General features: G+C 45.2%; 1 protein-coding gene across 4 annotated transcripts in view; it reads left to right on the forward strand.

Moving 5' to 3' along the window:
* The window catches only part of LOC135547493 (E3 SUMO-protein ligase RanBP2-like), a 54,558-nt gene that overhangs the window by 1,565 nt on the left and 28,658 nt on the right, over positions 1 to 24,335 (forward strand). For all 4 annotated transcript variants that reach the window (XM_064976554.1, XM_064976553.1, XM_064976557.1 and 1 more), the window contains exons 4-19: positions 501 to 653; positions 991 to 1,221; positions 1,306 to 1,445; positions 1,588 to 1,783; positions 1,878 to 2,178; positions 2,259 to 2,440; positions 3,440 to 3,618; positions 9,381 to 9,504; positions 9,832 to 9,990; positions 14,176 to 14,313; positions 14,500 to 14,631; positions 15,333 to 15,548; positions 15,717 to 15,800; positions 15,934 to 16,075; positions 16,202 to 16,302; positions 19,296 to 24,057. In XM_064976554.1, the coding sequence (XP_064832626.1) occupies positions 501 to 653; positions 991 to 1,221; positions 1,306 to 1,445; positions 1,588 to 1,783; positions 1,878 to 2,178; positions 2,259 to 2,440; positions 3,440 to 3,618; positions 9,381 to 9,504; positions 9,832 to 9,990; positions 14,176 to 14,313; positions 14,500 to 14,631; positions 15,333 to 15,548; positions 15,717 to 15,800; positions 15,934 to 16,075; positions 16,202 to 16,302; positions 19,296 to 24,057 (7,240 nt within the window). The remainder of the gene's footprint in view (positions 1 to 500; positions 654 to 990; positions 1,222 to 1,305; positions 1,446 to 1,587; positions 1,784 to 1,877; positions 2,179 to 2,258; positions 2,441 to 3,439; positions 3,619 to 9,380; positions 9,505 to 9,831; positions 9,991 to 14,175; positions 14,314 to 14,499; positions 14,632 to 15,332; positions 15,549 to 15,716; positions 15,801 to 15,933; positions 16,076 to 16,201; positions 16,303 to 19,295; positions 24,058 to 24,335) is intronic.

The raw sequence follows: 24,335 nt of genomic DNA on the forward strand, positions 1-24,335 counted from the left end.
CACACACCAAGCCCCTGCCACTCACCACAGCAAAGATGAGAGATCACTTCTTCCTCTCTGACAAGCAGTTTCAACTCACTATTTGCATTTGAGGATTGGTCCAACACAGTCATATGGACACAGAAACAGAGACATTATTTTACTGTAATAGTGAAGTTAACCTTTCTAATTATACCCTTTTTATGTCTCAACTCCTCAAATTGTGTGCAGAGCAGATGTTACTAAAACTGGAGTATCAATGAACATTCATTCTGGAAAACGAATGCTGTTTGTCGCACATGGCATTGCAGTACTACTAGCAGCATTTTAGCCAAAGACTATTATGCTAACTACCAAGTCTGTGTTTTATAGATGTGCAATAAGCATAGAACACAATTATATAAGGAATTGGCAACTCATTCTGATGCAGTTTTACTCCATACTGCCCAGCCCTATATGCAATGGGTGTTCACAGCTATCTGACGATGCTTTCTGGTCATTAATTGTGTGTGTCCATCCAGCGGTCTGTGGACCTGAACCCAGCCCAGAGGGACCTGGTTTTGAAGGTGGCTGAGCTGCTGGTCAGTAAGACCGAGAGAGACAACAGAGCAGAGTTCTGGGTGGAGAAAGCTGCCAAGCTGCTGCCTGGACACCTTGCTGTCTTCAACCTCAAGGTAAGAGCTCTAACACAGTATTGATTTCCTGTATTCAAATTATTTTTAGGTTGTTTAAAATGGATTGCCTAACCTAAAATAGTGGGTCAAGGCTAAAGACTAACTGCATTGTGACTGGAGGATTGTTTACAAACTGTGGCACTGGGTTGACACATGATCACTACCCGCACCACTCACCCCCTCGTCAGGGGTGCCTGTTGAGCTGGCAGCTGTTTAATGCATATGCCCTCCACACTGTCTCTCCCCTTAGGAGCAGTTGTTTAGCAGCAGATGGGCATGGGGGCTAGAAACAACTGTTTTAAAAATCCTTGCTTTACTTAACTAACTCTCCCTCTAGGAGCACCTACTGAATCAACAGGGCCAACAGGGGTGGAACCAGTTGTTTGACCTACTGCAGGCAGAGCTGGCTGTGAGGCCTGGTGATGCCCATATCAACATCAAGCTGGTTCAGTTGTTCTCCTCCGATGGCAGGCTGGAGGAGGCTGTCAAACACTGTCTGGCCACAGAGAAGAGAGGCCTGCTTAGATCCAGCTTGGACTGGTACTCTACTGTAGTACACACTCTGCAGGTCAGCAGGATGCTCACAAAATACAATTATGTTCTTATGGAATTACATGTACGATGGTAAAGTGATGAATTGTGTGTTTCTCAGGAATCCCTAGCCCAGCCCAGTGTTTCGTCCAATGAGAAGAGGCAACATCGGCAGAGAGAGCTACTTTTGGCACACTGCAGCCTGCTGAGACTGACTCTGCAGGGGAAAGGACTGCAGCCTAGCATCCAGGCCCTCTGGAGGTGTGTTTGTTACATCCAGGCTAGGCAGGGACATGTGAATGCTGTACTAGTCTACCAACAGAGCACCACTCTGTAGAGTCCTATTACATTGTAGCACTGTGTGTGTGAGTATTTAACCCCATTTCTCTCTGTTTCTATGTAGTTTTGACTGTGCGATGCAGGGCCTGAAGAGGGCAGAGGGCAGTGTAACAGATGATCTGTCTGAGGTCTATGTGGAGATGAGGGGACATCTGTACCTGCATGCTGGCACTCTGCTGCTGAAGATGGCTCAGGAGAGAGAACAGCAGTGGCGGGCTGTCATTGATCTGGCTGCTCTCTGCTATCTGCTGGCCTACCAGGTAACACACACACACAAGCTAGAGGCTTTGTAGCAAATAACAGTCCCTGTGTATCCAACTTCTTGTTTTCATTCTTCCTACTTGTCATATTTAGGTCCCCAGGCCAAAGAGCAAGGTGTCTAAACGGGACCAGTCTCCTCCTCAGCCTCTGGAGCTGCTGGCTAGTGACAGAAAGAGCCAGGCTGGACACATGCTGCTCAACCTCAAGCCCGAGACACACACCTTTGTCAGAGAGGTGGTGGAGGCGTTTGGGAACCGTAGTGGTCAGGGCGCTTTGTTTGAGTTTTTGTTTGGGCCTCTGGCTCCGGTCGGGTCTTCCTTCATTGGCAACGATGACATCCGCTCCATCAACACACAGGCTCCAGAGATATCTGACCTTACCAAATGGGATAACGGTATGATGCGTGTGTGTGGCTCTACACAACAGGAGCCCAGCTGATCTCACACATAAGATCTCTAACTTTTTTGTCTCTAGGCTCCATCCAGCTCCATGGTGGGGACCTCCAGCAGCTGTGTTGGCTGGGCCTCCAATGGTCTCTCTTGGCCCAGAGGCCTTCTCTGAGGGACTGGCTCAAACAGCTGTTCCCCAGGCTCAACCTGGAGACCTCCAAACTGGACACCAACACACCAGAGTCCATCTGCCTGCTAGACCTGGAGGTGGGTGTGGTTGCTCTACAGTATCTAGTCCTGAGTGATTTAGTGCTCTTTGGGGTTGTTCCGGTTAGATTATTACAAAATAATTACAATTTTCGATTTCGGGTTTGATTAATTTTAACATTAAATGCACTATGCATAATGTGGGTTGAATGCTGTATCACAGAATAAAACAATGAATAAAAGTCTCATGATGGTAGTGACTGCCCATGACTGCTTATCACTTATTAACCATAATTTATTCACATTACTTTAATAAAATATTTCAGTTGTGTATATTACATTTGTTTTATTTGATTACTTTATTTCAAGTCATCTCATCTCTATAGAGCTGATGTCTGACAAAATCACTATTTTAGAAGTTCATCAAAGTAAATAAGGCATATTTTTATGACTGCTGAATACCAACTATCAATCACTTAGATCATGTATTTTCAGGTACTCCCTCATGAAGAAAATGCTCTCTTGGAATTACTTCTTGATCGCGCATTCTTCTTTCCCTTACCTAGCAGGTGTAAAAGAAACACACACCGACAACTAGCTGCATCCTGGATTATGGTTATTGTAGTTAATTATCATGTTTTCTGCACTAAATTATGTAGAACATTGGCCTGTTTGAAACTACAACTCCCTACCTCATCGCATCTCATTTTGGGCAAGATCTTATTGATCTCTAGAGAAACTGCAGCGCAATGTGCGCATTGAGATCAGAAAAAAAAACGTAACGAAATGGAATTCAAATATTTGAACGACGTCGGTCAATTAGTTGTTTAAAAACAGGAAAATAAATATTGTTTATTCGCTCAGCATTAACAATATCTATGCTGTTCAGTTATGGCCTTATAACGATCTTAATACTGTCCTTGGTATCATATCATTGATGGTTTCCTTTTGCTTAATTTTTCATTCATTCAATGACCTGTAATGCACTAAGAACTAATGCAAAGAACTTGTTTAGGTCCTTCTTCTAACAATACACTGGGGTGATTCCCTCCTGTCTAGGTGTTCCTGTGTGGGGTGGTGTGGTGCAGTCACACCCAGCTCCAGGAGAGGGCCAGGATCACTTCTACTGGTCAACATGAGCCCCGCTGCCTGCCCCTGCCCCTCCTCCACCACCTCTTTACAGACAGACAGAGGGACTGGTGGGACGCAGTCTACAGGCTCATTCACAAACGAGCTGCGTGAGTCACGATGGGTTATATTCTCTGTAGTTATGTGATAGTTGTCTGAAATCAAGTGTTTTACTACATTTTACATTCTAGTAATTTAGCAGACACTACTTTCCAGAGTGAGTGCATATATTTTCAGCTTTTTTTATACTGCCATGCTCTACCAATGGAGCCACACGGGACTACACAAACAAGCTCTGTAAAAATGACCCAGCAGAGCCACACGGGACTACACAAACAAGCTCTAAAAATTACCCAGCGGAGCCACACGGGACTACACAAACAAGCTCTGTAAAAATTACCCAGCGGAGCCACACGGGACTACACAAACAAGCTCTGTAAAAATTACCCAGCGGAGCCACACGGGACTACACAAACAAGCTCTGTAAAAATTACCCAGCGGAGCCACACGGGACTACACAAACAAGCTCTGTAAAAATGACCCAACGGAGCCACACGGGACTACACAAACAAGCTCTGTAAAAATGACCCAACAGATCCACACGGGACTACACAAACAAGCTCTGTAAAAATGACCCAGGCACCCACCCTTCCCTCCTTCCTTCACTTGAACTGATCATTGATATTATATGTTGGTAACAATTTACTTGACACCCAGTGTCATAACACTCATGACATATACAGTTCCAGTCATACGTTTGAACACACCTACTCATTCAAGGGTTTTTCTTTATTTAAATGTTTTTCTATGTTGTAGAATAATAGTGAAGACATCAAAACAATGAAGTAACACACATGGAATCATGTAGTAACCAAAAAAGTTGTTTGTGATCTTTCAAAGTAGCCACCCCTTGTCTTGATGACAGCTTTGTGTACTCTTGGCATTCTCTCAACCAGCTTCACATGGGATGCTTTTCCAACAGTCTTGAAGGAGTTCCCACATATGCTGAGCACTTGTTGGCTGCTTTTCCTTCACTCTGCGATCCAAATCATCCCAAACCATCTCAATTGGGTTGAGGTCGGGTGGTTGTGGGGGCTAGGTCATCTGATGCAGCACCCCATCACTCTCCTTCTTGGTCAAATAGCCCTTACACAGCCTGGAGGTGTGTTGGGTCATTGTCCTGTTGAAAAACAAATGATAGTCCCAATAAGTGCAAACCAGATGGGATTGCGTATCGCTGCAGGATGCTGTGGTAGCCATGCTGGTTAAGTGTGCCTTGAATTCTAAATAAATCACTGACCGTGTCACCAGCAAAGCACCATCACACCACCACCCCCATGCTTCACAGCGGGATCCACACATGCAGAGATCATCCTTTCACCTACTCTGCGTCTCACTAAGACATGGCAGTTGGAACCAAAAATCTCATATTTGCACTTATCTGACCAAAGAACAGATTTCCACCTGTCTGTCCATTGCTCGTGTTTCTTGGCCCAAGCAAGCCTCTTCTTTTTATTGGTGTCTTTTGGTAGTGGTTTCTTTGCAGCAATTGACCATGAAGGCCTGATTTACACGGTCTCCTCTGAACAGTTGATGTTGAGATGTCTTTTGAAATGAAGCATTTATTTGGGCTGCAATTTCTGAGGCTGGTAACTAATGAACTTATCGTCTGCAGCAGAGGTAACTCTGGGTCTTCCTTTCCTGTGGTGGTCCTCATGAGAGCTAGTTTCATCATAGCGCTTGACAGTTTTTGCGACTGCACTTTAAGAAACTTTCAAAGTTCTTGAAATTTTCCAGATTGACTACCTTCATGTCTTAAAGTAACGGACTGTTGTTTCTCTTTGCTTATTTGAGCTGTTCTTGCCATAATATGGACTTGGTATTTTGCCAAATAGGGCTATCTTCTGTATACCACCCCTACCTTGTCACAGCACAACTGATTGGTTAAAAAGCATGAAGGGAATAAATTCCACAAATGAACTTTTAACAAGGCACACCTGTTAATTGAAATGCATTCCAGGTGACTACCCCATGTAGCTGATTGCGAGAATGGCAAGAGTGTGCAATGCTGTCATCAAGGCAAAGGGTGGCTACTTTGAAGAATCTGAAATATATAATATATTTTGATTTGTTTAACGCGGTGTTCCATATGTGTTCTTTTATAAAAAAATTGTCTTCACTATTATTCTACAATATAGAAAATAGTCAAAATAAAGAAAAACCCTTGAATAAGTAGGTGTCTAAATGTTTGACTGGTACTATATATCACATCTCAAATGTATTTATATAGCCCTTCTTACATCAGCTGATATCTCAAAGTGCTGTACAGAAACCCAGCCTATAACCCCAAACAGCAAGCAATGCAGGTGTAGAAGCACAGTGGCTTGGAAAAACTCCCTAGAAAGGCCCAAACCTAGGAAGAAACCTAGAGAGTAACCAGGCTATGAGGGGTGGGCCAGTCCTCTTCCTGCTGTGCTGGGTGGAGATTATAACAGAACATGGCCAAGATGTTCAAATGTTCATAAATGACCAGTATGGTCAAATAATAATAATCACAGTAGTTGTCGAGGGTGCAACAAGTCAGCACCTCAGGACTAAATGTCAGTTGGCTTTTCATAGCTGATCATTGAGAGTATCTCTACCGCTCCTGCTGTCTCTAGAGAGTTGAAAATATCAATCAATCAAATTTTATTTATATAGCCCTTCGTACATCAGCTGATATCTCAAAGTGCTGTACAGAAACCCAGCCTAAAACCCCAAACAGCAAGCAATGCAGGTGTAGAAGCACGGTGGTTAGGAAAAACTCCCTAGAAAGGCCAAAACCTAGAGAGGAACCAGGCTATGTGGGGTGGCCAGTCCTCTTCTGGCTGTGCCGTGTAGAGATTATAACAGAACATGGCCAAGATGTCCAAATGTTCATAAATGACCAGCATGGTCGAATAATAATAAGGTAGAACAGTTGAAACTGCAGCAGCCCACCCACTTTGCCAAAGCACAGCCCCCACACCACTAGAGGGATATCTTCAACCACCAACATACCATCCTGAGACAAAGCTGAGTATAGCCCACAAAGATCTACGCCATGGCACAACCCAAGGGGGGGTGTCAAACCAGACAGGATGACCACATCAGTGAATCAACCCACTCAGGTGACGCACCCCCTCCAGGGACGGCATGATAGAGCCCCAGTAAGCCAGTGACTCAGCCCCTGTAATAGGGTTAGAGGCAGAGAATCCCAGTGGAAAGAGGGGAACCGGCCAGGCAGAGACAGCAAGGGTGGTTCGTTGCTCCAGAGCCTTTCCGTTCACCTTCCCACTCCTGGGCCAGACTACACTCAATCATATGACCCACTGAAGAGATGAGTCTTCAGTAAAGACTTAAAGGTTGAGACCGAGTTTGCGTCTCTGACATGGGTAGGCAGACCGTTCCATAAAAATGGAGCTCTATAGGAGAAAGCCCTGCCTCCAGCTGTTTGCTTAGAAATTCTAGGGACAATTAGGAGGCCTGCGTCTTGTGAGCGCACGTGTAGGTATGTACGGCAGGACCAAATCAGAGAGATAGGTAGGAGCAAGCCCATGTAATGCTTTGTAGGTTAGCAGTAAAACCTTGAAATCAGCCCTTGCTTTGACAGGAAGCCAGTGTAAGGAGGCTAGCACTGGAGTAATATGATCAAAGTTTTTGGTTCTAGTCAGGATTCTAGCAGCCGTATTTAGCACTAACTGAAGTTTATTTAGTGCTTTATCCGGGTAGCCAGAAAGTAGAGCATTGCAGTAGTCTAACCTAGAAGTGACAAAAGCATGGATTAATTTTTCTGCATCATTTTTGGACAAAGTTTCTGATTTTTGCAATGTTACGTAGATGGAAAAAAGCTGTCCTTGAAATGGTCTTGATATATTCTTCAAAAGAGAGATCAGGGTCCAGAGTAACGCCGAGGTAAAAATAGCAGGTCTGGGACAGGTAGCATGTCCGGTGAACAGGTTAGGGTTCCATAGCCGCAGGCAGAACAGTTTAAACTGGAGCAGCAGCACGGCCAGGTGGACTGGGGACAGCAAGGAGTTATAACGCCAGGTAGTCCGGAGGCATGGTCCTAGGGCTCAAGTCCTCCGAGAGAGTGAAAGAAAGAAAAAGAGAGAATTAGAGAGAGCATACTTAAATTCACACAGGACACCGGATAAGACAGGGGAAATACTCCAGATATAACAGACTGACCCTAGCCCCCCGACACACAAACTACGCCGCATAAATACTGGAGGCTGAGACAGGAGGGTTCAGGAGACACTGTGGGCCCCATCCGATGATACTCCCGGACAGGGCCAAACAGGCAGGATATAACCCCACCCACTTTTCCAAAGCATAGCCCCCACACCACTAGAGGGATATCTTCAACCACCAACTTACCATCCTGAGACGAGGCCGAGTATAGCCCACAAAGTTCTCCGCCACAGCACAACCCAAGGGGTTGTCAAAATATTTCTCTATCCTGAACAAAAAAGTGTTGGTTTCATGAGCTGAAGTAAAAGATCCCAGATTTTGGGATCTCAAATTTTGTGCATAATCTGTTTTACATCCCTGTTAGTGAGCATTTCTCCTTTGCCAAGATAATCAATCCACCTAAAGGGTGTGGCATATCAAGAAGCTGGTTAAACAGCATGATCATTACACAGGTGCACCTTCTGCTGGGGACAATAAAAGACCACTCTAAATGTGCAGTTTGGTCACACAACGCTACAGATGTCTTAAGTTTTGATGGAGCATGCAGTTGGCATGCTGACTGCAGGAATGTCCACGAGTTGTTGCCAGATAATTTAATGTTCGTTTCGCTACCGTAAGTCACCTCCAACGTCGTCTTAGAGAATTTGGCAGTACGTCTAATCGATCTCACAACTGCAGACTACGTGTGACCACGCCAGCCGGGGACCTCCACATCTGGCTTCTTCACTTATGAGACCAGTCACCTGGACAGCTGATGAAACTGAGTCTTTCTGTCTGTAATTAAGCCCTTTTGTGGTGGAAAACCCATTGTGATTGGCTGGGCCTGGCTCCCAAGTGGATGGGCCTATACTCACCCATGGCTACGCCCCTACCCAGTCATGTGAAATCCAGAGATTAGAAATGAAATTCACCATATTAAATTATTTTAATTGTGCACACCTACCCCAATGCTCTGTTTCTGATGAATGGGATGAATGCAGTAGAATATTTTAGGAGCAGGACAGGACACCCTCTTTTTGACTGACATAAGGGCATGTACGTGATAGGCCTATCTGGCTTATATGATTATGATGGGCTTCATGACAGTGTCAATGCATTTTCTTAGTCCAAGTAATGTGACACAGGATGGTCACAATGCTTCATGACAGTGTCAATGCATTTTCTTAGTCCAAGTAGTGTGACACAGGATGGTCACAATGCTTCATGACAGTGCCATAAAGTATATTTTCTACAAGTTATTTAAAATATGATGGGGGGGGGACATGACTGCAAATAATTAATTTCAACAACAAAGGATGTTAAAAAAACATTCAAACGAAAGGAAACTTCTTGGCAGGGAAAAAACACGTTTGAGTAAATGTGGATTTTGACACTCCTATGTAGGTGTCATAACAGCCATAATAATGCAATATGTCACAGCCAGTCTAAATGTATGGGTCATGATAGTGTTATGACAGGTTATGACAATTTGTCAGCTTTTATGACATGGTTATGAAGTAAAGTGTTACCATAAGATCTGATTTAAGGTCAGTGTTAAAATGTAAAGGCCCAGGATGGAGAAGTCAAGCTGACTGATGGCTCTGTGGTTAACATGACTAAGGTTCTGCTTCTGTCTGCGGGCCTAGTATGTACAATACTCTCTGTGTATCTGTGTTTGTAGGCCGGGCATGTCAGCCAAACTGAGGATGACGGTTCAACATGGACTAAGCACCTTGCGAGCCGGGGAGAAACATGGCCTTCAACCAGCCCTGCCCATACACTGGGCCCAGCACCTCAGCTCAGCGGTACACACACCTCAGCCAGATGAGACACCTGCATTTTTCTGTCACACACTACATTAGTGAACATGATATGTGCTAGGTGTCTGTCTGAAATTATTACCTCCGCATTTACTCAATAGTATTTATAACTTTGTATGATTATTATTTATAACTCTCGGACTCGCGAGAATTTTCTACAAAATCCCTTTGGTAAAGTAAATTATGACTATATATAAAACAAAATAACTGAGAATGCGACACTGAACGAGGTGTCCTTAGTAAAAATGAATGATTTTGAAGGAATTACATTTCTGCATTTGGATTAAACATCTGTTTGGATGTAATGCCCAGGGGTTTGGTGTGAACTCATACTACGACCACGAATACATAAGGCGGAGTGTCCACTACTGGAACGTGGTGCTCCCCCTGCTGGACAAGATCAAGAGGAGACGTGGCATCCCTGGACCCCTGGACCCCCTGTTCATACACTTCCCCTCTAGAGACATAGAGGTGAGCTACCACCACAGCTGTTTCTCTGACCAACACTGTTAGTCTGCTGAGTTAAAGCATTGGCATGTGTGTCGACTTTTGATATCAAATTGAATTTTATTGGTTACATGCAGTCATGGCTCTATTTAGTATTGTGCTCCTTCCATAGTCTGTTCTGGACTTCGGGACTGTGAAGAGACCTCTGGTGGCATGTCTTGTTTGGTATGCATGGGTGTCCGAGCTGTGCTCCAGTAGTTCAAACAGACAGCTCGGTGCATTCAACATGTCAATACCTCCCATAAATACAAGCAGGGATTAATTCAATCTCTCCTCCACTTTCCTACATACATAAACTCAGCAAAAAAGAAACGTCCTGTTTTCAGGACCCTGTCTTTCAAAGATAATTTGTCAAATCCAAGTAACTGCAAAGATCCCCATTGTAAAGGGTTTAAACACTGTTTTCCATGCTTGTTCAATGAACCATAAACAATTAATGAACATGCACCTGTGGAACGGTCGTTAACTTCTTGAAACTCCCCATCCCGGATCCGGGATCGTGACTAAAGCCTCAGGCTCATTAGCATAACGCAACGTTAACGATTTCTGAAAATCGCAAATAAAATGAAAATAATGCGCCTGCTCTCAAGCTTAGCCTTTTCTTAACAACACTGTCATCTCAGATTTTCAAAATATGCTTTTGAACCATAGCAATTGACTAATTTGTGTAAGAGTATGCTAAGCTAGCTTAGCATTTTGAGAAGCATTTAGCACGCAACATTTTCACAAAAACCAGATAACCAAATAAATAAAATCATTTACCTTTGAAGAGCTTCGGATGTTTTCAATGAGGAGACTCAGTTACATACCAAATGTGCAGTTTTTCCTGAAAGCGTCTGTGTGTAGGAGAAATCGCTCCGTTTTGTACATCACATTTGGCTACCGAAACGAACCGAAAATTCAGTCACCTACAACGTCAAACTTTTTTCGAATTAACTCCATGATATCGTCCGAAACATGGCAAACGTTGTTTGGAATCAATCCTCAAGGTGTTTTTTCACATATCTCTTCATTGATATATCGTTCGTGGAAGCCTGCATTCTTCTATAAATTCCATGGAAAAATACTTGCAGCTGACTTTTGCGCACCAATTTCGGCGCAGGACACCGGGCTGACACCTGGTAAATGTGGTCTCTTATGGTCAATCTTCCAATGGTATGCCTACAAATACGTCACAATGCTGCAGACACCTTGGGAATCGACAGAAAGGGCAGACTTACTCCTCTCGCATTCACAGCCATATAAGGAGACAATGGAAAACAGAGCCTCAAAAATCCTGCTCATTTCCTGGATGCCGTCTCATCTTGGTTTTGCCTGAAGCTCACGTTCTAGGGCACGCACAGAAAATATCTTTGCAGTTCTGGAAACGTCAGTGTTTTCTTTCCAAAGCTACCAATTATATGCATAGTCGAGCATCTTTTTGTGACAAAATATCTTGTTTAAAACGGGAACGTTTTTCATCCAAAAATTAAATTGCGCCCCTAGAGTTTCAACAGGTTAAGGCACTAACAGTTTACAGACGGTAGGCAATTAAGGTCACAGTTATGACACTAAAGAGGCCCTTCTACTGACTCTGAAAAACACCAAAAGAAAGATGCCCAGGGTCCCTGCTCATCTGCGTGAATGTGCCTTAGGCATGCGGCAAGGAGGCATGAGGACTGCAGATGTAGCCAGGGCAATAAATAGCGATGTCCGTATTGTGAGACGCCTAAGACAGCACTACAGGGAGACAGGACGGACAGCTGATCGTCCTCGCAGTGGCAGACCACGTGTCACAACAACACCTGCACAGGATCGGTACATCCGAACATCACACCTGCGGGACAGGTACAGGATGGCAACAACAACTGCCCAAGTTACACCAGGAACGCACAATCCCTCCATCAGTGCTCAGACTGTCTGCAATAGGTTGAGAGAGGCTGGACTGAGGGCTTGTAGGCCTGTTGTAAGCCAGGCCCTCACCAGATATATCCGGCAACAATGTTGCCTATGGGCAGAAATCCACCGTCGCTGGACCCGACAGGACTGGCAAAAGTGCTCTTCACTGACGAGTCGAAGGAATGAGCGTAACACCGTTGGCCTGTACTCTGGAGTGAGATCGATTTGGAGGTGAGGGTCTGTCATACTCTGGGGCGGTGTGTCACAGCATCATCGGACTGAGCTTGTTGCCATTGCAGGGAAGACATCCTCCTCCCTCGTGATACCCTTCCTGCAGGCTCACCCTGACATTACCCTCCAGCATGACAATGCCACCAGCCATACTACTCGTTCTGTGTGTGATTTCCTGCAAGACAGGAATGTCCGTGTTCTGCCATATCCAGCGAAGAGCCTCGATCTCAACCCTGTTGAGCACGTCTGGGACCTGTTGGATCAGAGGGTGAGGTCTAGGGCCATTTCCCCCTAGAAATGTCTGGGAACTTGCAGGTACCTTGGTGGAAGAGTGGGGTAACATCTCACAGCAAGAACTGGCAAAGCTGGTGCAGTCCATGAGGAGATGTTTTTGCTGAGTATTGTAGATTTGTAGTGGTATAATAATGTTATATGATGTACTGTTTTTTGTTTTATATGTAATGTAATTAACTTAATTTGTTTGGACCCCAAGAAGTGCAGCTGCTGCCTTGATAACAGCTAATGGGGATCCTTAATAGATATAGATGTGAGTGCTACGGAGTGGTAGTCATTTAGACAGAGCATGCACTGACGAGCTGTAACCTGAGTATGCATCCTGGTAATCTGTCTGGCCCTGCGGCCTTGTGAATGTTAACCTGTTTAAAAGTCTTAGATCATAGTCTTCTGGAACAGCTGGTTCTCTCACACATGGACAGTATTGCTTGCCTCGACGCGAGCATAGGTGGCATTTAGATCATATGGTAGGCTGGCGTCTCTGGGCAGCTCTCGGGTGTGTTTCCCATTGTATTCCGTGATAGTTTGCAGGCCCTGCCACATCCGACAAGTGTCAGAGCTGGTGTAATAGGATTTGATCATAGTCCTGTATTGACGCTTTGCCTGTTTGATGGTTTGTCGCAGGGCCCCGCGTTGTCCGGTTTAGGGCAGGGTTTGGCTGGCTGGGATTTCCTTGTCCCATCATGCTCTAGCGACTTCTTGAGGTTGGCCGGGCTCCTGCAAACTGACTTCGCCAGTTGGACTGTGTTTCCTCTAACACAGTGGTGCGGCTGGCTTCCGGGTTAAGGGAGCAGTGAGTCAAGAAGCAGTGTGGCTTAGCAGGGATGTGTTTTTCCAAGGACTCCATGGCTCTCGACCTTCGCCTCTCACGAGTCTGTTGGGTACTTGCAGCAATGGGACAAGACTGTAACGACCAATTGGATATCACAAAAAAGGGGTAAAAATAATCACCGACCACCAGGAACGCCGCCTCTGGATGAGCATTTTCTTGTTTGCTTATGGCCTTATACAGCTGGCGGTAAATACAACTACGAAAAATACAGATTAATACTCTTGGTAAATAGTATGGTCTACAGCTTATCATGAGTTACACTAACTCAGGCGAGCAGAACATCGATACTTCCTTAATATTTGAGAATGCGCACCAGCTGTTGTTAATAAAGAAACGCACCACCACCCTGGATCTGCCGTTCTGGACTGTCGATGAATTGAAAAACCAGGTAGCTTTTATATGATCTATATCCTTGTTCAGCTGTAGCTCCAAGAAGCATAGTATTTTACAGTTGTTGATAGGATAGTCTCGAACAGAGCTCGTCCAATTTTCTTTCCAGCGATTGCACATTCGCCAATAGAACCGAGGGTAGAAACAGTCTCACCAGGGTGCTCGTGTGCCGGCCTCTATACGAGTGTCGTGGATCAGGGCCTGGTCCGGGATAATCCATGTCTTTTGCCTCTGACTCATTGACGTATAAGTCCTCGTCCAAATGGAGGTTAGTGATAGCTGTTCTCATGTTCAGAAGCTTTTTTCGGTCATAGGAAACAATAGTGGAAACATTATGTACAAAAAAAGTTCAGATTAGGATAAAAAAAGACACTAAATAGCACAATTGGTCAGGAGCCTGTAAAACGGCCGCTATTCATTCCGGCATCATGTAATCACTGTTGCCAAGCTGAAAATTGACAAGACCAGTTTTAATGTATGCATTGCTCTATTTTCATTGGTTAGTGTGTTTGTGTTCATCGCAGATCCCATCAGTGAAGGGCTTTGAGGAGGAGGCCAAGATAGCATTTGCGACCCTCCTGGACATCGAGGGGAAGACAGAGGAGGCTATCGCTACCCTGGAGACCATCAACAACATCTCGTCTAACTGGCACCTAGCTAGGGTATGTAGTGAGGGCTTCACTGCTCGACCTTGGTCTTGGAGTCTGTCACCCTTTACTTTATCACCATGCTTTTAAGTGCAGCTCCCAATAAAAAAAATGTAAAAAATTCTGCCAGCATTTTTCTCTGTTTTACCATACAAAATGTGTTTGTTATGAATTGTCTTTTGATATATCTGTGTTTTGTAGATCTTCCAGCGTCTGTCTGAGGAGGCCGGTAGCGGGGTGGAGGAGACACAGGACAGGTGCATCATGTTCCTCAGGAAGTTCAGAACTTACCTGTCCAAGATCTACAACGCCAACGCTGACGACATGGATAAGGTTAGACACACCACTAGTGGTGCGCCGGGCCGCTATTTGTTCACTTGTCCGCAATTGCTAAATCTGAGGCCTGCACCCAACCCTAACCCACAAATATAGAATATGCGCTATAGGCGATAGTCAAAGACTGCAGAACCATTCTTTGATAGGGTTGCTTGATTTTTTTTGCATGATTTTGATACGTTTCTACTAATAATTTCTGACATTTTGGTAGGCTATTTGTTAGTCAACTTCTCTATAATTAAATGCACGCAGCTTCTCCTCTGTCATTAAATGTTGCCCTAGAAGACTAAATAAACCCTTGCTCACCAGAATAAATTGATAGAATGAATGCTTCAATCTAGTTGACATCTGAGAAAATGCAATAACTCAACAACAAAATATAAAGATGGCACCACATGGTATTTAACTGAGCATTCCCATTCTCTCAAGATGCTGAAAGAAAGAAATCATATTTCTCCACTCCTGTTCCCGAGTAAAAATGTTGCCTATATTTTGTGTATCATTTTACTGCAAGAAATGCTTAATCCTGCCGCAGTTAATATTAAGGCTATGTGAGAAGTTATAGGCCTACAGTCAGTGTCCAGATTTGAGTTTCCATTTAACCCATCTGAACAGTAGGCTACAGTTACCTTCATATAATCAAAAGTTTAAGAGTTGGAAGCATGACATTCAACCATATTCACTGTGTTATGTCCCAGCTGCCCGTTTCGATGGAGGAGGTGATGGATCTCCTGAACGATGTGAAACAGCAGCTGGAGGAGAGTGGAGAAGCCATGGATGAAGAGGACGACGGCAGACCGGTCCACTCCAGCCTTCAGTTTACTAAGCCTGCTGCTTCAATCTCTTGTGTCAAATTCGCCCCATTAACCCCCTCCCCCAGCAAGAGCTTGGCCTCTCCCTCCAAAAGACACCTGGTACTTTTTAATTATAAATGTTGACTTATAAACATATGTGAGACAGTTGCTCTTCCTATTTTTCAAACATGAACATACATGCACTCAGATTTACTGTACAGGTTGTTTTTCTCGCATAAATATTTTAAATATCTTTATGGGGGGGGAAAAACTATCCTCCATTTCCAGATTTCCCCAAAGACGCCACCTCATTGGGCGGAGGACCAGAAGTCCCTCCTGCAGATGCTCTGCCAGCAGGTGGAGAGCCTCAAGGTCAGCCCTTGGCTTCATTGTTTTTGAGGATATGGGAGATGGATGTTAGCCATGTCAAGTGTGCATATTATTTAAATTATAGATGTTAATGTATGGTTTCTGTGTTGATAAGTGCTGTGTGGTTGTGTTGCAGAATGAGGTCCATGACCTGAGGCATCACTCGTCAGACAGCATGGCGTCACCCCACCAAAGAATGTATGGAGATGGGTACGGGTCTGAGAGCATGCAGGAGGGATACCCCCCAGCACAGACCTTCCATGGAGCACCCCTCACTGGTAGGAACACAGTACACAACTGAGTTGTGTAGTTTGACTGTGTAAATATAATGAAATAGCAATGTTTCTAGGATATTAAATTCTGAATGTTGATTATCCCCTCTTTCCTCCTCTTTTTGTTTACAGTTGCCACCACACAGGCACCCTCTATGTATTACAATCAATCCCCTGCTTATAATGCCGGACAGTATCTCCTTCGTACGGCAGCCAATGTTACTCCAACAAAGGTATGTGTTTATACCTTGGGATATTTTAAGAATTGAGAATGGTTTAGTTACTTAAAGTGGGATAGTATTTTCAGTAGGGCTGGGTGATATGGCCTAAAAATTAATATCTTGATTTCTTGATACATCTACTCATTCAAGGTTTTTTAATATATTTTTTAGACTATTTTCTACATTGTAGAATAATAGTGAAGACATCAAAACTATGAAATAACCCATATGGAATCATGTAGTAACCAAAAAAGGGGTTTGAGATAATTCAAAGTAGCCACCCTTTGCCTTGATGACAGCTTTGCACACTTGGCATTCTCTCAACCAACTTCACCTGGAATGCTTTTCCAACCGTCTTGAAGGAGTTCCCACATATGCTGAGCACTTGTTGGCTGCTTTTCCTTCACTCTGCGGTTCAGCTCATCCCAAACCATCTCAATTGGGTTGAGGTTGGGTGGTTGTGGAGGCCAGGTCATCTGATGCATCACTCATCACTCCTTCTTGGACAAATAGCCCTTACACAGTCTGAAGGTGTGTCGAGTCATTGTCCTGTTGTAAAACAAATGATAGTCCCCATAAGCGCAAACCAGATAGGATGATGTATTGCTGCAGAATGCTGTGGTAGCCATGCTGGTTAAGTGTGCCTTGAATTATAAATAAATCACTGACAGTATCACCAGCGAAGCACCCCTACACCACCTCCATGCTTCACGGACCCACACATGCGGATATCATCCGTTCACCGACCCTGCGTCTCACAAAGACATGGCGTTTGGAACCAAAGATCTCAAATTTAGACTCATCAGACCAAATGACAGATTTCCACCAGTCTAATATCCATTTCTCGTGTTTCTTGGCCCAAGCAAGTCTCTTATTTTTATTGGTGTCCTTTGGTAGTGGTTTCTTTGCAGCAGTTCGGCCATGAAGGCCTGATTCACGCAGTCTCCACTGAACAGTTGAAGTTGAGATGTGTCTGCTACTTGAACTCTGAAGCATTTATTTGGTCTTCAATTTCTGAGGCTGGCAAGTTACCTCTGCAGCAGAGTCTTTGGGTCTTCCCTTCCTGTGGTGGTCCTCATGAGAGACAGTTTCATTATAGCGTTTGCGACCTCACTTGAAGAAACTTTCAAAGTTCCTGACATTTTCCAGATTGACTTAAAGCAATAATGGACTGTTGTTTCTCGTTGCTTATTTGACCTGTTCTTGCCATAATATGGACTTGGTCTTTAACCAAATAGGGCTATCTTCTGTATACCACCACTACCTTGTCACAACACAACTGATTGGCTCAAATGCATGAAGAAGGATAGAAATTCCACAAATTAACAAGGAACACCTGTTAATTTAAATGCATTCCATGTGACTACCTCATGAAGCTGGTTGAGAGAATGTCAAGCGTGTGCAAAGCTGTTATCAAGGCAAACGTTGGCTAATTTGAAGAGTCTTAAATATTATTCTAAAATGTAGAAAATATAAAAAAGAAAGACCCTGGAATGAGTACGTGTCCAAACAGTTGACTAGTACGTATATCTAAAATTTTAACTGTACAAAGTAAGCTTTGTACAGTTAAAAGGTCAAATACACTGCATTTCAAACAGTCAGAAATAATCTAATGAATTCAGGGCTTGTGAAGTTATACCTCAGCTAAATATAGGGCTTCCACAATCACAAGTGGCAAAGCGGTCTAAGGCACTGCATCTCAGTGCTTGAGGCATCACTACAGTCCCTAGTTCGAATCCAGGCTGCATCACAACTGTCCGTGATTGGGAGTCCCACAGGGCGGCGCACATTTGACCCAGCTTCGTCTGGGTTTGGCCAGTGTAGGCCGTCATTGTAAGTAAGAATTTGTTCTTAACTGACTTGCCTCGTTAAATAAATAAACAATAAGACCCACTAATGTAATATTTTATCAAAATGATTTAGCCTGCCTTTTTGTAGGCACAGATCTGTCCAACCAGAACCATGCAAAATGCACATTCACTAATAATGACTAACTTCTTGTAGCAGGCATTAGGCTATATAAAATTAATGGTCTCATAATTCATCTCAAGCACAAGCCCATGTGCTAGTGACTAGTTAGCTAATCTTTATATTTAAATTTGAGCTAACCTGGATACTATTTTCTAGCTAAGAAGGCAGAACAGTTGGATTATCAACACACCCTTCTGTCCGTCTCCAACTGTTTGAACAGCATGTTAGCTTGTCCACTTTGTTCAGATATTGAAATCGAGTGGCCTACCTAAATTCTCAGAAACAAGTTGAAATTTCTTTATACAGTTGTGTTTTATGCTTATTGCACATTTATAAAACACAGACTAGACAGCTAGTATAAAAGTATTTGGCTAAAATGCTGCTAGCGGTACTTGATACCGCAATGCCACATGCGACAAACTGAGCATTCATTTTCCAGAATCAATGGTCATTGATAGGCTACTCTCGTTTTAACATCTCTATTATGGTAAAATCATTTCTCAATGTGTTTCGGTATGTCCATATGACAGATTCTGTTGGACCAGACGTCAAATGCAAATAGTGAGTTAAAACTGCTCCTCAGGGAGGAAGATGTGATCTCTCATCTTTGTTTTCGTGAGGGGCTTGGCGTGTGTGCCTGTGATTCTGTGAGGAATAGGCGAAGTCTGTTCAAAATAAGCCAAATGCGTTATTATGGGCTTATTGTGGACCTAAGCTTGTCGCATGCCTTCCTGCCTTGGTGACAACAACTCCCATTGTTAGGGCGGAGACGTGCATCTCGTCAATATATACAGATCTCTGGTGTCAATTGGGAGGGTGCACAGAAGAAGCGAAGGAGACGAGACGTTTCCTTTATAGAAAGGAAAAGTACAAAAAACCTTGATTCTTGCAATACAGGCATTTGGAATATTGCGCAAAGACATACATTGGAATTAATTGACTTACTTTGATATTGCCCAGCCCTACTTTTCAGTGGCAAATATGAAATGCACAGGTTTTAGTTTGAATACATGTTTCTTTCTCTTGTGTCTCAGGCTCCTGTGTATGGAATCAACCGCCTGCCACCCCAGCAGCACATGTATGCCTACCAGCAGCCCACAAACACACCTCCCCTACAGTCAACACCAGCCTGCATCTACCCTTCTCAAGATCAGGTCTTCGGCGCCCCTCTCCGCTTCGAGTCACCAGCAACCAGTCTACTCTCCCCATACAGTGAGGAATACTACGGCCACTCTCAGCCAACCACCAACCCTCCCCTCCCAGAGCCTGGCTACTTCACCAAGCCCTCCATTGTACCTGTTCAACCACCAAAGAGCATTGAGGGGAAGCCTGTGGGCTTTGGGAAAATCTCTTTTGGCCAGCCGATCCATGCTGAGCCTCCTAAGTTGCCTAGCTTTGGTGCTGGAATAGTCGCCCAGTCCACTCCATCCGCTGCCTTTAAATTCAACTCCAACTTTAAATCCAATGACGGGGACTTCACCTTCAAGTCCAAAAACAATGAGAGCCTGTTGGGTCTTCTGACGTCAGACATTCCCACCAAATCTGAGGGTCCCTCAGAGGGGAAGCCCCAAGAGCCTCCTAGTCAGGGAGGGATTTTTACCTTTGGCCCTAAAAGTGCATCTGAGTTCTCTTTTGCTGACACAATCCAGATCCAGGACAAACCAAACCTGTTTGGAAAATTTGACCAGCCATTTAGTTTCACTGATGTAACCACGCCGGTATTTGGGCTGGCAAACACAGCAGAGGAGGAGAAGGGAGCCGAGAGCAATAACGACAGCACTCATGTGGAGGAAGACGAGGATGGGCCTCACTTTGAGCCTATTGTGCCCCTCCCTGACAAAGTAGACGTGAAGACTGGAGAGGAGGAAGAGGAGGAGATGTTCTGTAACAGGGCCAAGCTGTTCAGATTCGATGCGGAGACAAAAGAGTGGAAAGAGAGAGGTATCGGCTTAGTCAAAATCCTAAAGCACAATACATCAGGGAAAGTGCGTCTACTGATGAGGAGGGAGCAGGTTCTGAAGATCTGCGCTAACCACTACATCACGCCAGATATGCTCCTGAAACCAAATGCTGGATCTGACAAGTCCTGGGTCTGGAATGCCGTTGATTATGCGGATGAGGAACCAAGGCCTGAGCAACTGGCCATCCGGTACAAAACGGAAGACGAGGCATTGCTCTTCAAGACAAAGTTTGAAGAGGCTCAGAAGATCGTTCCCAAATCTCCAGAAATGCAGCAAGATCAGTCATATAGGAAAAATAATTTTCCTAAACTCTCTGCTCCATTGGCGACAAACTTTGCTGCCCAGTTTGCAAAGAAGTACGGGGAGTGGGACTGCGATGTGTGCTGTGTCAGAAATGCAGCTAAAGTTATGCAGTGTGTTGCCTGCCAGACTGCCAACCCTAATGCCCCATCAAAGCTGGACAGCGCACCGGCTACTGACATCAAAGGCTTTACTAGTGGGGCAGCTTCAGTGGGAGGATTTACTTTTGGATTTGGAGCTGACTCGTCAAAAGACACCAGCAGCGCAGGATCTATTGGAAAAGGATTTGGGTCTTTTGGAGCTCAGATACCCTCCTCCTTTACATTTGGAACCAGTGGCACCACTTATATACCTCCTGCTGGTTTTGGTGCCCAGTTTGGAAAGAGGCAAGAAACCACAAAAGTTGCAGCAGAATCAAAGCCCTCAACCATGCCATTTGGCTCTGGATTTGGTGTGCAGTTCGGCATAAAACCAGGGCAGTGGGACTGCGATACATGCACTTTAAGAAATGAGGCATTTGCAAACAGTTGTCTCTCTTGTCAAACTCCTAACCCTTCAGGAAAACCTGCTGTTGGTGCCCCAGCTTTGGCAACCCTCTCAATTGGGTCTGGTTTTGGTGCACAGTTTGGCAAAAAACCAGGGCAGTGGGAGTGCGACACGTGCCTTGTTAGAAATGAGGAGTCTGCGAGCAGTTGTGTTTCTTGTCAAACTCCAAACCCTGTAGCCAAAACAGATGTAGATGGAGCAGCAGAATCAAAGTCCTCAACCATGCCATTTGGTGCCCCGGCTTTGGCAACCCTCTCAACTGGGTCTGGATTTGGTCCCCAATTCAGCAAAAAGCTAGGGCAATGGGACTGTGATACATGCGTTGTAAGAAATGAGGCTTCTTCAAGCAGTTGTGTTTCTTGTCAAACTCCTAACCCTTCAGCAAAATCAACAGTAGAGGTAGCACCAACAACAGAGCCAACAGTGTCAGACTTTGGTGCTGCTTTTTCAAGGAAGGATGGACAATGGGACTGTGACACCTGTCTCGTGAGGAATGATCCATCTGTCTCTAAGTGTGTTTCCTGCCAGACACCCAACCCCAATGCTAGCAGCTCCTCTCTTAAGGCCATGTTTGCCAGGCAGGAGGGACAGTGGGACTGTGACACATGTCTAGTCAGAAACAACGACTCTGCTAGTCAATGTGTCTCTTGTCAGATGCCCAATCCCAATGTTAAGAGCATAGCCACAGCCGCCACTTCCAGCTCATCCTTCAGCTTTAACTTCGGGAGTCGGACTGCCTCTACTCAACCCACAGGCACTGGGTTTAAAGCGAACTTCAACGGTGACAGCTCTTTGCAGTTTGGCACAGGCAAAGTTGATAAAAGTTCCTCTGCATCCTTCAAGTTTGAGACCCCTCCTCAGGATGAAAGCAGTACCCCCAGTGCTGCAGGCTTCTCTTTCACCATGCCCATCCCAGCAGGTGGCTTTAAGTTTGGTACTCTGGAAACTGCAAAGGAAACCCTACCAGCTGAAACTCAGACTCCTGCTTCAGGGTCTGCGTCAATGTTCCTGAAGAATATTGCAGAGCAGCACAGAGAGAAGGAATCTGGTGTCAGTGTATATGCATCAGTGCTGTCAGTGGACAAGACGGGTCAGGATGAAAATCCCCTCTTCATTGGCAAACCCAACGACTTCAGTTTTGCAGACTTGGCTAAAAACTCACAAGGAGACTTCCAGTTTGGTCAGACTGACTCCAATTTCAAAGGCTTCACCCGCGCTGGTGAGCAGCTGTTTACATCCCTTCAGTCAAACCAGAGGGCAGACACCTCAGCTGACCAGGATGAAGAGGGCATATACAAGACAGAGGATAATGACGATATCCAGTTTGAGCCTGTGGTCCAGATGCCAGAGAAAGTGGACCTGGTCACAGGAGAAGAGGACGAACATGCCCTCTACTCCCAGAGAGTGAAGCTCTTCAGGTTTGATGGAGACATCAACCAGTGGAAGGAGAGGGGCGTTGGGGTCCTCAAGTTCCTGAAGAACGCCACCAATGGCAGGCTCAGGGTGCTGATGAGGAGAGAGCAGGTCCTGAAGGTGTGTGCCAACCACTGGATCACCACCACCATGAACCTGAAGCCCTTAGCTGGCTCCGACAAGGCCTGGATGTGGCTGGCTAATGACTTCTCTGATGGAGATGCCAGACTGGAGCAACTTGCTGCCAAGTTTAAAACCCCTGAGCTGGCTGAGGAGTTCAAGCTGAAGTTTGAGGAGTGTCAGAGGCTCCTGTTAGACATCCCACTGCAGACTCCTCACAAGCTTGTTGACACAGGCAGAACTGCACATCTCATCCAGAAGGCAGAGGAGATGAAGTCCGGCCTGAAAGATCTTAAATCTTTCCTGACCGATGACAAAACCAAGATCAAGGAGGACGACAGCGATGCTACCACCACGACAGCCAGTAACACCTCTGGTCTGACTATCAAGCCCCACGCAGAGAACACTGGCCCTACCTTAGAATGGGACAACTATGACCTGAGAGAGGAGGCTCTGGACGACAGTGCTGACACCTCTGTCTACGCCTTACCCCTGGCAAGCAGCCCTATCAGGAAGAACCTCTTCTGCTTTGGAGAATCCACAGAGGGCTTCAACTTCAGCTTCCAGCCTGTCGTCAGTCCCGCCAAGTCGCTGGCCAAGATGAACCAGAGCGGGGTGTCTGCGGACGAGGAGCAGGACATTAGCCAGGAGGAGGAGCGGGACGGCCTGTACTTTGAGCCTGTGGTTCCCCTGCCAGACCTGGTGGAGACCTCCACTGGAGAGGAGAATGAAAACGTGTGTTTCAGCCACAGGGCAAAGCTGTATCGCTATGACAAAGACCTGAACCAGTGGAAGGAGAGGGGCATCGGAGACCTCAAGATACTGCAGAACTGCGATACCAAACGAGTCAGACTCATCATGAGGAGAGACCAAGTCCTGAAAATCTGCGCCAACCATTGGGTCACATCTTCTATGAAGTTGGAGCCCATGAAGGGTGCTGAGAAGGCCTGGGTCTGGAGCGCTATTGACTTTGCCGAGGTAACTAAGGGAAATGTTGAGCAGTTAGCTGTGAGATTCAAACTGAAGGATGTGGCTAACTCCTTCAGAGATATATTTGACCAGGCTAAAACTGCCCAAGAGAATGAGATTCTGGTCACTCCAATCACCTCCAGTGAGACCCTTACTCAGGAGGAAGCAATAGCGACGGGGACAACCGTGTGTGGACAAGCTGCTGTGGCCATCCTGGAGGAGACCACCACAGAACGGACGGAGCTGTATCATGAGACTTTACACACCCCTGACTGTAAGTCCTCCACCGGTACTCCACATAGCCCTCTCAACCTCTCCAGGATGGTGATGTCCCCACCCAAGTTCCTCTTTGGAACAGACTCTCTCCAAAGGTTTTTCGGCAGCAGCCCACCGTCATCCAAGGAGGAGAGTTCTCCAGAGAGCTCCAAGGTTAAAGACAGCGGTCGGACCTCCCAGCCTTTAACTGCATTCAAAATCTCAGAAAAAGGTAAGCCTTTTGTTTTCCTTTCTTGATTGTTTTTGTTGATCTTGTGGTTCAGTGTAAACTGTTTGTTTTTGAATGGTGACGCCCATTATGGAGTTTTCACATAATTTGACCCCATTGTGTTGTGATTCCATTCATGTCCCATTGGTTTATCTCATTGCTCCTCCGCATTGCTCCTCCCAGCAGCCTTGTGTTCGTAGGACAGAACATAACCATCACTCCCATTAGCCTAACTCCACTCTTCCTCACATTTGCTCTTTTGATATAGGTTGTTTGATATG

Source organism: Oncorhynchus masou, chromosome 10, assembly GCF_036934945.1.
Source record: "Oncorhynchus masou masou isolate Uvic2021 chromosome 10, UVic_Omas_1.1, whole genome shotgun sequence".
In the NCBI taxonomy this organism is placed as follows: domain Eukaryota; kingdom Metazoa; phylum Chordata; class Actinopteri; order Salmoniformes; family Salmonidae; genus Oncorhynchus; species Oncorhynchus masou.